The sequence below is a fragment of the Typopeltis vanoorti genome, chromosome 1 (genome assembly GCF_054136105.1).
Source record: "Typopeltis vanoorti isolate ZY-2024b chromosome 1, IOZ_Tvanoo_1.0, whole genome shotgun sequence".
Taxonomy (NCBI): Eukaryota; Metazoa; Arthropoda; class Arachnida; order Uropygi; family Thelyphonidae; genus Typopeltis; species Typopeltis vanoorti.
Genome location: NC_143549.1, coordinates 81,944,308 through 81,961,509, shown reverse-complemented (window position 1 = coordinate 81,961,509; position 17,202 = coordinate 81,944,308). Strand labels below are relative to the sequence as shown.

At 34.8% G+C, this 17,202-nt stretch overlaps 1 protein-coding gene across 1 annotated transcript in view; it reads left to right on the top strand.

Annotated features, from left to right (window-relative positions):
* LOC150110142 (locomotion-related protein Hikaru genki-like) overlaps nucleotides 1-17,202 on the top strand; it is a 50,871-nt gene that overhangs the window by 28,127 nt on the left and 5,542 nt on the right. The window contains exons 2-4 of the mRNA XM_090398049.1: nucleotides 3,406-3,669; nucleotides 3,841-4,038; nucleotides 4,592-4,942. Of these exons, the coding sequence (XP_090254175.1) occupies nucleotides 3,438-3,669; nucleotides 3,841-4,038; nucleotides 4,592-4,942 (781 nt within the window). The 5' untranslated portion in view covers nucleotides 3,406-3,437. The remainder of the gene's footprint in view (nucleotides 1-3,405; nucleotides 3,670-3,840; nucleotides 4,039-4,591; nucleotides 4,943-17,202) is intronic.

The window sequence follows — 17,202 nt, the reverse complement described above, 5'->3', positions numbered from 1 at the left end:
AGCATCTTACATTTTCCTATATGTAACTTGCCCTTCCTGTTTTTTCAGTGGTCTAACTTGATTACTTTTTCCTTTACGTCCTCTACAAGTAAAGAATTCTGTTAACCTACTTTCTCACGTGCATCAAATATCTCATTTAGTTATTTCGAACCTTTTAATTGTTTAAATAAATATATAATTATTTTATTTATTGCTAAGCATTAAAATATTCTTAGATTATATTTCACCTGTTTAAACAAATCATTAAATTATTAATTAACTGCACGTTTATAAGAATTACAGGTTGTAGATAATAATCATAACTGCATACAAACAATTTTTCATATTGCACTTATGTACTTTCAAATATTATTATTAATTAATGCATACAATTGAGGTTCGTTCATTTCTCTCAGTTTACTCTATAGTATCGGATCTTTGATACTATAGAGTAAACGTCATTGTTTACTCTATAGTATCAAGTTAAATCAAACAAAGTATTTTATCGAATGCACCTCAAATAATGTTGATAATGTTGGAAAGGGTTAAATTGATGCATAAAATTTTAACATCCTGATCAAAGGAATTTTTTTAAAATACGATTCTTTACTGTAATGCATAAATGTAAGTATCATTATTACTGTTATTCTCTATCTCTCTACCTAATGAAGTATACATCATTGTGTCAAAACATAAGCAGAATATTCAAGAACACAATGTCCTTGATGGTTTCGTACACGAACTGTTAATTCTAACTACAAAGTATGCCAGTTTCATAAATTAATGTCCTACAAATACTTGTGCAGGGCCTCCTCGAATGTCTTTGAAGTATTATCATATCTACCATTCTTTGGGGAAAGCTTTATCTCATGATCGTTTAATCTTTCGCTAAAAGAATATTTTCTTAAATCTTCTACAACGATGAAATTGAAAATTTCATTAGATTAAAAGTATATCCCTAATACGCGATTCCTGTCAAAATATAAAAATACAGAGTGTAAGAGTGCCATTGGGTTTCAACTCTAAACAGCTGACAAGTATGTTGTTCACCTTGTTTGGTCTGGAGACCAGTAAAGAAACCGGTTACTTATAGAATGCCATTCGCCACTTTTCCTTTTTTAATATAGCAATAGTACTAAGTAGTGGAATGTGCTATCACTAATACTGTACATTTTAATTAATGATGAAAATGCACTTTTCCTATGAATCAGATTAAATTAGTATCGATACTATAGTATTATCTTGCAGAAGACTTTCACAAATTTAGAATAAATCAAACGTTGAATTTTTTTTAATCGAAGACATCACATTTTAACTATATTCATAATACATTATTGCCATAATATTGCTTGGAGGAGTAAATCAGATCCCTCGCAATAAGATCGGACTTTCGCCAGAAATCTTGAAGATTGTACTGTTTCAGAAGTGACTAACTATATCATCAAGTACAAAAAAAATTCTCTGCTAAAATGGGCAATATGTAGGCACCTTGATGACTTTGTACAGGAGTTCCACGATCTCTGAAATTCCTACATAATATTAAATCAAATGAACACAGATTCTCTAAAGAATTGAGGGATAAGTATTCTTTCGATAGAGTTTTAGAAAAAAAACATCCTATTTTTAAGAAAAATAAATAATAAACCATCGATCTTTAAGATTAATTAATTATTTATTTATATTTGGAAAAGGTATAGGTTAGCGATTAACTATTACTAGTTTATTTGTGATATTAAAAGTCAAAAATAAATTAATAGTCATAAATGAAAAGGACCAGAATATTGCATTTTGTATTACAGCAAGTTTCTAAGAGAATGTAACAATCAAACCAGCGAATTACAACGAATGTGTGTTGTCGAGCCTCTTATAACTGGAAGATTGGATAAGTTAGAGTATAATGTATATTCCCGAAAAACCCGTTTTTCTATTTTGTTTCTGCTTCTATTCTTTCTTTTCTTTCACTTTTACTAATTTCTAACACCTGGCCGAAACCTTGTAATAACAATTAAAATTTTTTTTTCTCTTAAGTCAAAGCTTGGAATAAATACATGAAATATCATGTATTTATATTGTATTTCCTTTGTCGGCAACGGAGTTCTAAATATGCTCGGTTGGATAAGAAATATTGTGAGATGATTTGCATAAAGTTAGTTCTTCGTGTTCTTTAGTTCAGTAAACACGGAGTCACTTCCTTTAATGGCAATTATGATCGACCTACTATATTGAGGAAACTGCAATACGATGTCGGCACGTGTATTGTAAACTTCCTCAGTCACTTTCGTTCTTGTTTCTTGTTGAACAAGTCTCGAACCCTGCTTTACCTGCCTTGGTTAGACAGCTTATCATTAATCATTTCCGAAAATTAAAAATATTTTACATCTTGTACGCAAGATCTTAGAAGTAGTTTATATAATTCACCAATATCAATGTAGTTAAAATCGATGTTATTAATTTAATGACAGTTTGTCTCTCATTTCTAGGAAAATATAAGTGCACGTTATATCGCATACAAGAAGTGGGGGGGGGGGGTTCTGGAAAGTTCTGACAAACACCTAGAAAAAAAGAAAAAGTGATATTAAAGTAACCAAAAGAAAGAAAAAGAAGAAATTATTACAATTTGATGAAACACGGGGGTTAAAGGGTTTTCAAGATATGTTCTTTCTTGTGGCTATATCTGCTTCAATATCATTTTTGTTCTAGATGTTTATCAGAACTTTCCAGACCCTTCCCTCGTATATTAACATTTAGTTATATCCGAGAATGCTTATAAGCGGCAAAATAAATATATTAATTTGGATCAAGAATTAATCTCGCTGTTTTATCGCATTATAGAGATTTATCGACTAATTAGACTTTCTGGTTGTCTTAACTTCATGTAAAAGTTGATTATGTGCGAAAAATATAGGATATTTTTATATCTTTTAATTTTAACCTATTTTAGGACAAAGCACCACGGTGTAGTAAACATTTCGTGGATTAAGTTATGGTTATTTTATATTTATGGCTAAAGCAACTAATACTATGATGCTAGTGTATTATGTCTGTCAATTGAGTGCTTTCTTTTGGTCGGTTCAATTTGTTTGTTTTGCAAGATGAATACACGAGTTTTTCGGATGGAAAATATGTGCCACCTTCGTATGAGCCCAGTTGCGAGTTGTGGGGAACAGTCTCATAAAATCTGTAAGGTAGAAGAACTTTGCGCCAAAACTGATAACTGTAATGGACGAAAAATTCCATAACAGTTCATCATGGTATCAATGGCATTCGAATCCAGAATATTCGTTTATTGATAGGTATCATTTTCCCGAAATTTCTTATTTCATAATCACTGTTATAAGGATTTTGAAATTGTTCTTATTATAACTATTTCGCATGCCTTTTCAGATATTTATTGAAGGAGAAAATAACGGATATGTTTCGTTTCAGTAAACACCCCTTCACCAAGAGGATCCTGTCCCATGGTGCAACTGAAAGAGCAGAATGTGATGGCATCATATAGAGGAAGGCCTGTGGACTTGACTAATGCACCTGTGAGTATTCCTTCAGGCGATGGATTGGTTTTCCGCTGCACGCACATAGGGAAATTTGTTATGAAAGGTAGTTCCAGGATAACCTGTCAACAGGGAAGCTGGAGTGACTCTCCTCCGGTGTGTCAAACGTTTTTTTCAGAAGATACAGAAACAACAAAAGGTATGATAGGAGAAAGTGTAAATTTCCAGTTAAAGAATATCTTCATGTACTCACAAATGCTCTGATAGTTCGTTTTTATTTTATTTCATTAGCTTTTTTTTCTGTGCACTTGAGCTAAGAATGATTGAGCTCAATGGCTGTATAATCTAAACTCAAACCCATTTATTTCAGAATATGTTAGCTCACAAGATTCGCCCTGTCCAGAGCCTAACGGACTGTTTCCTCATCTGGAAGACTGTACAAAGTTTTACGACTGCTGGGGCGGTCAACCTTTCATGAAATCATGCGCAAGTGGATTGCATTTCAATCCGAGTAGTAGGAACTGTGACTATTCCAGTCACGTTAATTGTCACTCATCTAAACGTAGAGGTAAGGCCTAATCTTAGTTTTCATTTCTTCATTTCTATGCACGCCGTCGTATGCGGTAAACTTCTAGTGAATGATTTAGGATGCGATTAGTTGATTCCGAATGAGATTTTCTAGTGTAAAGCTGGATATGTATAGAAAATATGTGTGCAATTCGTATGGTAACTATAACCTTGTTTCTCTACTGAATTTCTTTATATTTCACAATATAAAGAAATTCAGTAGCAACGTAGAGCGAAATAACCAAGTATTTGTATTACCATATTCAATGATCTAGTTTATATAATTTTATTGGAGTTTTGTCTTTTTATTCATTTTTCTTTCTTTCTTTCTTTCAAATCCTGTTACTACTCTCTCTCTCTCTCTCTCTCTCTGCTTATTTTAGTAAATTCTATTCTAATATAATTCTAGTAAATTCCGTTCTAATATTATTCTAGTTAATTCTAGTAAATTAATAAATAATTATTCTAGTAAGACCGTATACTTTATTCATAACATTTACAATGCACTAAACGTAAACATTCAATATTAATTCGCATTTATTGCAATTTTACAGTTGGAAGTCGTAAGACAAACAGTCCTCCCTTCATTGAATTCGATCCTTCTCCAGATACTCCGAACAGATTATTAGGAATTGCTGATGATGGTATCCTTGTGGTTTATCCTGGCGCTACGTTTGCTATGCTATGTATATTCCCTCGAGGTAGTGGAACACCTGCGTGGAAATTCAACAGTACTGGAAGACATACTACTAAAAGATTTCGTACATCGTGGCTTCCAGATTCACCTGGTGATGTAGTCTCCAAGTATCGCATTGTGATTGATTCTGCAGCCAAAGAGGATAGTGGGGATTATACTTGCGTGACCCCTACCCAAGCCATTCGCTCAGTCAGAGTTTCTGTGAAAGGTATGAAATTTCTTGAGATATTAGTAAATACGGAATTGAAAATACTGAGTTTCCTTATTGCTTGAAATTAAATCATGCAGTATATATTAAGATAGTAAATTATTTTCATCGTTCAGTGTGACCCATCACCGACCCGAATTACTAGCTTCGGACAGTGCTGCCCTCTCTCGGAATAAAACAGAAATTATTCTGTTACTCTTATCCAATCCTATATATGCTATATGTGTTATGTCTTTCAAACTTAATAGCTTATTTTTTATTGTATACTAAATATGACTACAATATATTAATAAAGAACGTATATTGTTAATTGTGTAGATAAGTCCTTGAATCGCTGGAGGTCTCAGATAATAATAATAATAATAATAATAATAATAATAATAATAATAATAATAATAATAATAATAAGTCAAGTTGTATTTCGCATGCTGTCAACATACATTCAACTTGTGTTTCAAAAAGAAATCATAAAACACAATACGCCTTATGATTTTATGATTTTATTTTAAGCTTCAAGTATTTATTTTTATAGAGAACTGTTTTAAATATTATTAAGCAAATTTATTTGGACATGAATGAAAATAATATTATGTTACGATAAATTTGTTGCACATTTCAAGTATGCACCATTCCTTTACACAATAATAATGAGGGCGCCTCAGAAAAATTTCTCCGCGTGAACATACATATGCATCCTCGAAGGTCACCATGATATTACCACTATTTAAAATTTCTGTTGTGATAAGTAAGAGTGCGCCTAGCGAGAATGTTACAGAGATTCAAAATAACTAAATAATGAATCATAAAGAGGCGAATATTTTTTTAATAATCTTTAACTATGTTTGATCAAATATCAAAATCATTCACTGTCCCATACGGTTATAGGTAAAGCTTCCCTATACCGACTGTTACGTCTATAACAGTCAGAAAGACCTGGGTTTGGTTCCAGTCTATGATTTGAGGAACTTTATCTAGTCTCCTTCAACTAAAGGTGAGTTAGCTGGTCTCATACAAAGGTAGAGGATTTTTCCACCCGAAAACTAGGGTGGAAAACACAATCTTCAAAATAGATTAATAGTATGGGATGCACTTCTGACCAGATCAAGATCAAGATAAGATAAGGAATTGTGACATGATTGGTTGTTCATTTGATGATGTCATTGTGCGTAACGTCATGAGTTTGGAATTTCGCTGGGGGCATATGTGTCAATGGCTTCATTTCTTGTGTTTTGGTTCGTGTATGGAATTATGGGTGATGGTTGAGATAAGGATTCGTGTTGTGATTGGTGGGACACTTCTGACCAGATCAAGATCAAGATAAGATAAGGAATCGTGTCATGGGTGTGGGTTGTTATCAGATCTAAATAAGTGACGTCATTTGTTATTTGTAAATAAGTGACGTATTTTTTAGTTGTAAATAAGTGACGTTATTGTTTTGAATGGAAAAGGGAGATATATTAGTGGATAAGGATTCGTGTCGTGATTGGTGGGACACTTTTAACCAGATCAAGATCAAGATAAGATAAGGAATCGTGACGTGAATGTTCGTTATTATCAGATGTAGATAAGTGATGTAATTTGTTAGTTGTAAATAAGTGATGTTATTGTTTTGAATGGAAAAGGAAGATATTATTAGTGGATAAGGATTCGTGTCGTGATTGGCGGGATACTATGAACAAAATAGGGGTAGGGCGAATGGAGGAAGCGATGTCAGTGTCTTGGATGTGTATTGTGATGAGTTATAGATAAGTAAATGGTTTGCGATGGCATTATGGGTGATGGATAGTGATAAGATAAATTTTGGAATGTTTGGAATTTCGCTGGGGTCCCCCCTTCTATCAGGGACATCACGTGGTGTGTTGGGTTCGCGTATTGCATATTTAGAAATAAGGAATCGTGACGTTATGTGTTCGGAAATTTCTAGGGAACATATGTCTCTCTGTGATATCATATGGTGTTTTGGTTTGCCTATGGAATTGTGGGCGATTTTTTTGAGATAAGATATCTTGGAATTTTTCCAGGGTGATACACATCCATCATTTGTCATCATCTTTTGTCTTTGGTTGTCTATAGATGGCTGTACTAATTTTCCAATACATTTTGGGGTATTACTTTCCTGTTAAATGGTGGGAATTCTTAGAGTAGAGTCATGATGGAAGCAGTGATTAGGCTTTTCTGAATAATTTAATTATATGTTGATGTCCCTCAAACACACTTTTTTTTTCATAGCTCATACATATTTTATTCTTTATTCATATTCGAATTCCTATTTGTTTTCTATTTTACTTTTAAAATTCAGTTAACTACCTATTATAACCAGAATAACTGATGAGTAAAGTAAATAAATAAACTGTGTGTGAATTATTTTCCCACACTGGTAATTTTCATTAGTCTTGTTTGTAGATAACTGAGTGACTCATATCCTGTCATTTGTTTTCAGTGCTCGTTCAGAACCTGGGAACATTAGTTAGATATTTGTAAATAAATAATCACTTCCTTTCATATACGTATCGCAGGTTCTTCAAAGGTAACATTTTCCCAGGGTTGTGCATTACTCATGATTTCTGATGTGACTAAAGGTTTTTGAGGTGATAAGGAATTGTTTACACTAGTACTAGGTACTAACGGTTTGCAATTTGACCTCGTGTGATCGCTGAGAACTAAGTTATTCGATGTCACATGTTGTCGTTATTGGTTTTCCATTGGTTGTTATTTTTTTAAAAATTGACTAATGGGGTTGGTGCTTCCCATTGTCTTTCAAGTATTTGGAATATCTGTATGCATTCAGTAGTTTATAGTTCCAAAATGAGTTTTTCTAGAGAAAACGTAAGTTAATTTTTTGTCATTTTTGTCATGGCAATGTCATTAGAAAATATTAACATTAGTTTTTTTTTAGTGACTACATTAGCGAATGTTGTCTTTAGCGAATTATATATATATATATATATATATATATATATATATATATATATATATATATATATATATATATATATATACACAGGGTGTTCGGGATAAATTTGACATATTTATAATTAATTATATTTTTCCGTAAGTTACATGTATTAACACACACTTCTCTTCATTTATAAGTTTGGACCCTTCTTCATTCATATACAAGATGTCAGAAAGGATGAATAGCTGGAACCCACCTGAATCATGGAAGAGAATAACTTGTATCATGATGATTCGTGCCCGCCATCAAAATAAGGATATTACGACTGCTGCCCAATGCTCCCTGAATACAGTAAAAACAATCAGGCATGAACTAGAGACTTGCAATGGTGACTACGAGGATGTAGCAAGAAGAAAGATCCCTAGCAGACGATCTGATTGCGTTCGTACAGCAGAATTCCTCGCAAATCTGCAGGAACAGGTGTTGAAGAACCTTGGCATTGGAATTCGGGCTTTGTTCGTGGAGTTGCTAACTGTAGTCAAGCCCTGGATAACAAGGGTAGCCAATGGTAGGCCGTATGTATGGTAGCAGGATTCGGCCCCTTGCCACACCTCTGGGAAAAGTCAAAAATGGTTGTCTGAAAATTTCTACGACTTCACCAGTCCAAATGTTTGGCCTCCAAACTCCCCAGACCTTAACCCCATGGATTATTTTGTATGGGGCGCAGTTGAAAAAGACACCAATCGCACTTCCAGTAATACAAAAGCCCAGTTAATGGATAAAATTAAAACAGTTTTTGCGGCCCTTCCCAGGGAGACTGTAGCATCAGCTTGTTCGAGGTTCCGAAGCAGAATTGAAGCTGTGATCGATGCTAATGGTGGTTATTTTGAGTAAATCTTGTTGATAGTATTGTAATTAACTCTGCCTGTAATGTTTTTTTGTCAATTCATTAAATTTAATAGATACAAAGAAGATTTTCTTTTTCCTTACGAAACTGTCAAATTTATCCCGAACACCCTGTATATATATATATATATATATAATGATTACTCACTGAGGAGGCCTCAAAAAAGGTTGAAACCGGTCTGGGTAGTGACCCCACCCATAATGGATTTGCAGTATACATCTTTTAGTGAGATGTGCTTTACATTATGGGAAAATACTAAGAATAGCGATCAGAGCTTTGTCCACCTTTACAATGAGTTTCCCTGGTGTTGTACCATCTTTAGACTTTATTATTATTATTATTATTATTATTATTATTATTATTGTTGTTGTTGTTGTTGTTGTTGTTGTTGTTCTGGGAAACTCCAAGGAGTCGACAGACTCATCGAGGGAGGCCCTAACATCATGTCTGGAACAACTATTCAACATTCACACAGTATCTATCATATCTTGCCTTGAACTCATTCATGGTCGTAGCACCCACAACAGACTCTGGAAGCTTATTCCACTCACTCATTCACCACTCTCCAAGTAAAAACCTAGCTCTAACACCCTTGTCAACCACGCTCTTGCCCAGCTTCCATGCATGGCCCCTAGTCCTCCCACAACCAGTCATATTTTCAAAAATATCTTCTGGATCAATCTTATAAAAACCCTTCAGTAATTTGAATGTGTCAATCATATCACCCCTCCTTTGCCTATTGTCCAATTTCTACAACCCACAAATCTTCAACCTATTCTCATAAGGTTCATTCCACAGACCTGCTATCATCTTGGTCACTCGTCTCTGAACCCTCTCCACTTCCTCCCCATCACGAAGAAACCCTGGTGCCCATAATTGGGCAAGTTTGCGCCTGAAACTATGTTTCAGGCGCAAACTTAATTGTTTGCATACTTGGGATTAGGAGTTAAATAACAGCTTATAAAATTACTTGATAACCCTAATATATATATATATGTATATAACAACCAATATATATATATATATATATATTGGTTGTTATTGATTAGGAAGGGATATTGAGGGTGGTTATTTAGTAAAAATGTGTTAGTGAAAGGACAGCGTAGTGTCGAAATTGCAAAAACACATTATGATGAGTAACATTTATCTGAAATCTAGAAAGTATTTTTTTAATGTCTGTTTTTGATGGCTGATGTTTAGTAAAATGTGTTAGTGAAAAAAACATCGCATAGTGTCAAAATTGCAAAAACACTTTATGGTAAGTAACATTTATCTGAAATCTAGAAAGCACTCTTTTTTAATGTCTAAGTTTTTAATATATAAATTTATAAGGTGGTTTTGCAATGGAATTAAAAAGATGTGCATGAAAATACTCCAAAACTATTTTGTGTTTTAGTGAAATGTCCATAAGTCATTTTTTAAATTTTTTATATCTTTTTTTGCTTGTTAGGGTTTTGGGGAAAGATTTTGAGGGCTGATGTTTAGTAAAATTGTGTTAGTGAAAGGATCACGTAATGTCACAATTGCAAAATCACATTTTGATGATTAACATTTATTTATAAAAGAGATTTCTGAATCTAGGAAGTAATCTTTTATAGCGATCATCAGTCATTCGGTTTGTTAGTGATGGTATTGTGCATAATTATGCATCAGTTATTGTCGAAGTTGATTAAACAGATTCATCTGTAAGTGAAAATGAACAACAACACACAGGTAATGGCGTTAATCCATGTGTTTCTCTTGCTGGTGTGGCTGGAAGCAGCCGTGACCCCCCACAAATATTACATTCTGAATATGAAACTAAAAGCTTTTTTACCACAACTGACCCCTCACTCTACAGGGATTTTTATACTGTTTCCGTGGGCCGATCACGTAGTTCTATCAAATATCAAACTGGTCAATTGGATAATCAAATTTGATTTCGTGATCTTGAACTCCTCCCACCAGAGTGTTTTTTGGAATGTTTCGAGATATGCTTAATGAGATCATTTAGCATTTATTGAGTTTAGGAACTTTTTCTCATGTTTGGTTGGGCATTAGTGCATCCAGTTTAGAAAGCAATATTAACTTACCATTCATGTTGCTTTCTGAATTAACTATCCAAAGGATAGTTGATGCATTTTATGATGTCGCCCAATCAAAATGTGAGTTTCTTTTGGCAAATGATCTTTCTATATATGTCATTCTTATTAACATTAGTAACAATAGTGGTGGAAGAACCAACGTAAAAAGAAGAACGCTGCTTAGCCTGGATGAATTTATGAAAATCAAAAGAACTATTATGGAAATTAATAACAAAGACAATCTTTGCATAGCCTGAGCACTTGTTCTTTGAGCGCTTCACAAGGTGATGATGCCAAAAGATACAGACAAGTGCGATTAGATTGTAAAAAGAAAGAAACCAAGAGGGCTTTAACTCTTTACAAAATTGCAAGGGTTCCATTCACTTCTTACGGTATTCCAGAAGCAGGTCTCTTTCAAAAACATTTGACTCAGGAATACCAAATCGTAATTTTTTCTGCAGATGCTGATTTTTCTGTGGTGTTTCGGGGACCAAATGCATATAAACAGATCTGTCTTTTATACCATGGCTCTAATTATGATTTAGTGCATAGTGTGCCAGCTCTGTTTGGGAGTATCTCTTATTTCCTCAGTTGTTTTTCGAAATTCAAAGACTATCAAATTGCATATGCATAAATGTAAAAATGTGTGCATCCACTGCTGCACAAACGCCAATCATAGTATGCAGAAACTTCTTTTGTGTGAGTCATGCAATAGATTTTTCTACAACAATGAATGTCTAAACATACAATTCCATCATTGCAGATAGTGTTTGGCTACTTTCTCTACAGATAAAACCCACGTCTGTCCATCTGAAAATTTCTACCGCACTGCAAATTAGTTCACCCAAAACAGATGTGTTTTGTGCAAAAATCGGAGGACTCAAATAAGCAGGTTTCTATGATTTTTTGACACAGAAACTATTGGTAAAAATCATCGACATGTTCCAGTATTATGTATAGCTGATTTCGGTAGTCACGAACGCGAGTTCAGTGGTGAGAACTGTGTGGGTCAGTTCCTAGATGGGTTGTTTTCTGTCAAGAATATCATGAAAACGGATCAAAATGGAAGGATCCTTTGGACTGTCAAACCAAAATACGAAAATATCCGTGTGATTGCACACAATTTTCATGGTTTTGACGGTTTTTTATTTTGGAATATCTTTTTTCAAAAACTTTCCAACCCTGTGTAGTGTTTGACGGATTGAAGATACTTCCTATCTATTATGACCCTTTAAATATCAATCATATTTCTTGATAGTTTTTCCTACATTAGTGTGGGTCTGAGGAAACTACCAGCCATGTTCAATCTCCCAGAAGTTTGTAAGGGTTTCTCTTCTCATAAGTTTCACACATCCGATTCTCTGGATTATCATGAAGTCATCCCCAAAAAATCATATTTCCAGCCAGAATTTATGAACAAAGAAACTCGTACAGAGTTCGAGAGTTGGTACGAAAATCGGCTAGACAGTGAATACTGTTTGAAAACAAAACTTTTGGCTTATACGAAGGATGATGTGCATGTTTTGCATGACAGCTGCAGCACTTTTTGCACTCTCTTCATACAATTCACCCAGATCGATCCGTTTCTCCATGACATTACAATTGCAGGAGTATGTTTGAGAGTATTTCTCCAGAACTTTTAAAACTTAACACTTTGGCCATACTTCTTGCTCGGGGTTACGGGGGGGATGTGCAAAGTCGAAAGCTTTGGCTTGGCCCAAATGGCAAGAACAACAAAACAACATAACCATACAACATGCATGTTCTGTGGGGAGGGAGTCTACATCGGACCTTATTTTGCTGATAGGAAATGTGGAACCTTGTTATATGAATACTGCGGTTGCTTCCACCATGGTTGTCAGGAATGCTATAGAGCAAATACTTACCAACCATATAGAAATATAAACATGATCACCGTTTTTGAGCAAACAATGGATCGCGAAAACTATTTTCGTAGCAAAGGATTCTATGTGATCTCAATTTGGGAATGCTAATTTAATACAGAAATTTCTGAAAACACTGCCTTGAAAAACTTTATTGCTGCTCTTAATATTCCAGATCACATTTTACCTTGTAGTGCTCTGCATGGTGGCAGAACTGACTGCTACAAAATGTATCACAAAATTCAGTCAGAAGGGGAAGTTATTCACTATTTGGACTTTAATAGCCTTTATCCATAGGTATTGAAATACCAGCTATTTGATATGGGGAATCCCGAAGTTATTATCTATAATTTTGACTATTCTCCTGGGGTATACTTTGGTATTTGCCATGCAAAAGTGGAAGCATCTCCTTTTACTGGTTTTGCCCATCACAGTGAACGAAAAATTAATCTTCCTCCTATGTGGAAAGTGCGCTTCTGAAATGGCCCCATTATGCTCTCTCATATGTACTGATCTTTTACAGGTTTTTGGTGCACTCCAGAATTAGATTTAGCATGTGCTCACGGTTATAAAGTTTTAGAATTTTATGAGGTGTGGCATTTTTCTCAAAAATTTGAAGGTGAAGAAAACTTCTTTGCTCACTACATCGATACCTTTCTGAATCTGAAACAGGAAGCATCTGGATGGCCTGAAGGTCAAAATCGGCAGTCTTATCTGGATTAGTTTTTGCCAAGGGAGGGTGTTATGTTAATTAGTGAACACATTAATAAAAATCCTGGTAAACGTTCACTTGCTAAGCTTTGTTTGAATTCCCTATGGGGAAAGCTTGGTATGAAAATGTTAAGAATTCAGACCCAGGTGATTTCCTCTTATGAAGACCTCATAGAACTTTTTTAAGATAACAGTAAAGTTATCCAAGATGCCAGGTTAGTTTCAGAAGAGGAAATGATGGTTGCCTACTCTCCTATTGAAGGCACCGAGCCTGAAAATAGGAAAGTTATCTCCTCTCATCTCCTCATTTGTAGCTGCCTACGGTAGGATAAAGTTATATGAGGTCATGGAACCTTTGCAAAGACGGCTTTTATACTGATTCTGTCATTTTCAGTGAAAAACCCGGTGAATGCTCACCATCCACTGGTCACTACTACCTTGGGGAGCTAGGCAACGAACTCGATGGTGACTTTGTAGTTGAGTTTCTTACCACAGGTCCCAAATATCATTCCTACAGAACGTGGGGGTGGGGGTAAGTTTGTGACCAAATGCAAAGGCCTTACTTTAAATTCTTGCATGGGCACTGAGATTAATCTGGAATCTATGATAGCAGAAGTAAGGAGTGAGCCACAAAACATCCAAATTCCTGTACCATTTTCTGTCCATAGAGACAAATGGAGCTGCCAACTCAAAACGACCTCCATAACAAAAAGATTTGGATACACTTTTGCAAAGCACATAGTGTCAACAGACACATGCACTTTTCCCTATGAGTATTTTAAAGGATAATTCCTTACACTCACATACCCCATAAGCAAAAGATGCCACCTATGGGACAGAAAAATAAACAACATTCAACCTGGTAGGTAAAAATCCATGATCGTTTTCCAACACGATAATTTGCAGTGTCACCGTTCTCTTGTGCAGTTTTCACATCACTGTTATTGTTACTATTATTCCACAATAACTTTTTTTTCTTAGAATTTAAAAAGAAAAAAGCCATCTTGGCATGATTACATGGTGACTGTGATAAAAAAAATCTTAATGGGGAGATTTTTTATATTAAAAACAAGTATCTATCTGTTTTTACATGATCTCTGATTATCTAAAAATAATCACAGTCTAATTATGTTATCATTTTCGCTAACATAATTAGACTGATTATTTTTAGATAATCAGAGATCATGTAAAAACAGATAGATACTTGTTTTTAATATAAAAAATCTCCCCATTAAGATTTTTTTTATCACAGTCACCATGTAATCATGCCAAGACAGCTTTTTTCATACATCCGTTTACATGCATTATTTCCGGAGCTACTCAGTCAGGAAAAACAACATTCGTGTTGTCTCTCATAGAACATTGTAATCAACTAATCAAACCACCACCAGAGCGATTCGTTTACTGTTACAGTGAAAATCAGGATAAATTTAAAACATTTACTAACATAGAATTCGTGAATGGTTTGAAGTTACCTGAATTTGATTCAAATGTGAGAAATTTACTCATAATCGATGATTTGGTTCACCAGGCTAAGGACAGCATGGAAATAGCTGATGTTTTCATAAAAGGTTCACATCACCGTAACCTCAGTGTCATTCTACTGACACAAAATTTATTCTGTAAAGGTACATAATTTCTCTCAATAGCCATTATGTTATTGCTTTTAAAAATCCCTGAGACTCTTTACAGTTTTCTCATTTAGCTTCCCAAGTATTTCCAGGACAAAAGAACGTATTAGTTCAGATTTATAAAGATGCAACACAGGAATCCCACTCATATTTAGTTTTAGACTTTAGACAGGAAACACCTGATATTTTACACTTAAGGTCAAGGATTTTGCCAAGAGAAGAACCCAATACAATGTTTATCCCTGAATGGCTGAAAGACTCAAACGCTATGAATATCTCATCAAGTACTTATCTCATTCCTCTCCCAAACAAGCAAATGATGCTTTAAAACACTGCACTTCCAGCCAAATCTCCACACTCTGTGAAACCTATAAAAATGTTTTATCTGGAAATATTCCACTAAAACACAACCAGGAGTCACGCCTACGAAGGAAAAAAAAATAATAAGAGCACTAAGTAACAAATTGTTTCCCTTCATTACCCCGTGCTGTAAAACCAGAAGAAAACTGGTTTTACAGCATGGGGGAGAGCACTGTTCCCATTATTAGGCAGTATCATTGTTCCTTTATTGAGTTCACTTATTAGAAAACGAATCGTATATTTAAAAAAATTTACGCTCCTCCAATCACCAAAGGAGTGTGAACTGTACACACTAGATGATGAGTTGAGTGCCATTTTAAAAATGAGAAATCAAAATCCAGATGAAAAAGACTTTTGGACAACTCGTACAGCAGAGTATACAAGTTCTTTTCGCTATACCCTTTGATATTAATTTGGTGTAGCTACTCACTGATGAAGCCTCAAAGAAGGCTGAAACCGGTCTGGGTAGTGACCTCCCACCATAATGTAATAACAGCATACATTTCCTAGGAAATGTGTTTTTGCATTATGGAAAATACCAAGAATAGCGATCAGAACTTTCCCCACCGTTGCAACGAGTTGCCCGTGTTTGTACTACGTTCTAGGACTACTTGCTTTTTGCTCACGCTAGTATTCGCCGATTCTTTTATAGTTTTTATACTATATTGGGCATGAAACTCTCTGATTCCAATCTTTGAGTTTCTTATTCGGTTTTAAAACAATTGAGATTTAATATCCCCTTAATTTAATTAATGCATATTTAGTTGTTTTGCAGAAGTATTTAGGTTTGAAAAAACCATTTGGCTCACACAGAAGGAGAGCAACAGGAACACAGATTGTTACATCCAGAACCTACACTAAACAAATCGAATACCCAGAACCATTCCCATCAACCAGTCCCCGTGAGGAAAATGCTTCCAGTCCACTCCCAACCAGCAGGAGAGCTCGAAGAACCAGTACCAAGTTCGTCTTTTTATCTCCCCGAAAATTGCGTGGGAATAAGAAACTGTTGTGGAAAAAATGGTAAGTGAAAATCTTTTTTTTTAAATTATTTTTTATTTTCACTAAATGATCTGTAACAGAATAAGTTACTACAATATCATTTAACCACAAATCCTTAGAATAACATTTGATAATAATATTTTGCATAGAAAGACCACGACATTTCAATATTAAAAAATGCACACAATGCAAACCACACGGGACAGATTCCTTAGCTTGTACAGGTGCCCTATTATAATGCCATATATTAGTGTTGTCATTCAGAAAGTTAACAATATCACTTTCGGGTGGACGACCAAAGCTATCGAAAAAATCACTGTGTTTGTCTTTAATATAGATAAATTGCCAATGTTGTCCTGGCAGCCAAGTCGGATCTGTGTTCACGACGAACATCGACTGTTTTTATTTGATCGGATGTTGTGGCAATTGATCACGAGTACAAACTCCTAAACCCATTTTTCTTGTGGTGGGTTCTAATTCTAGTATACTTACTAATTGTTCAGTGTTCATAGTCCAGTAACACAGAACGATCCTTTGTTACGGATAACGTACACTCAAATTCTGCATAAAGAACCACTGTGATGTTTTCAGGAAGAGGTTGAGCAAATTTAACTTCGAGTCACACACTTCCTCTTCTTAACATACTGACATGGGGGGCAACTGCATTTTGATCTGGGGATAAGCCAAATCCATAGAGAATGTTTCGCTTTACGTATTCCTCATAAGAAATTTCGTTACAACAGTCTCTGTTCCATTTGCCTAGCGATGTGATCAGTGACATATAACATCTGCTGTAATGCCTTTCTT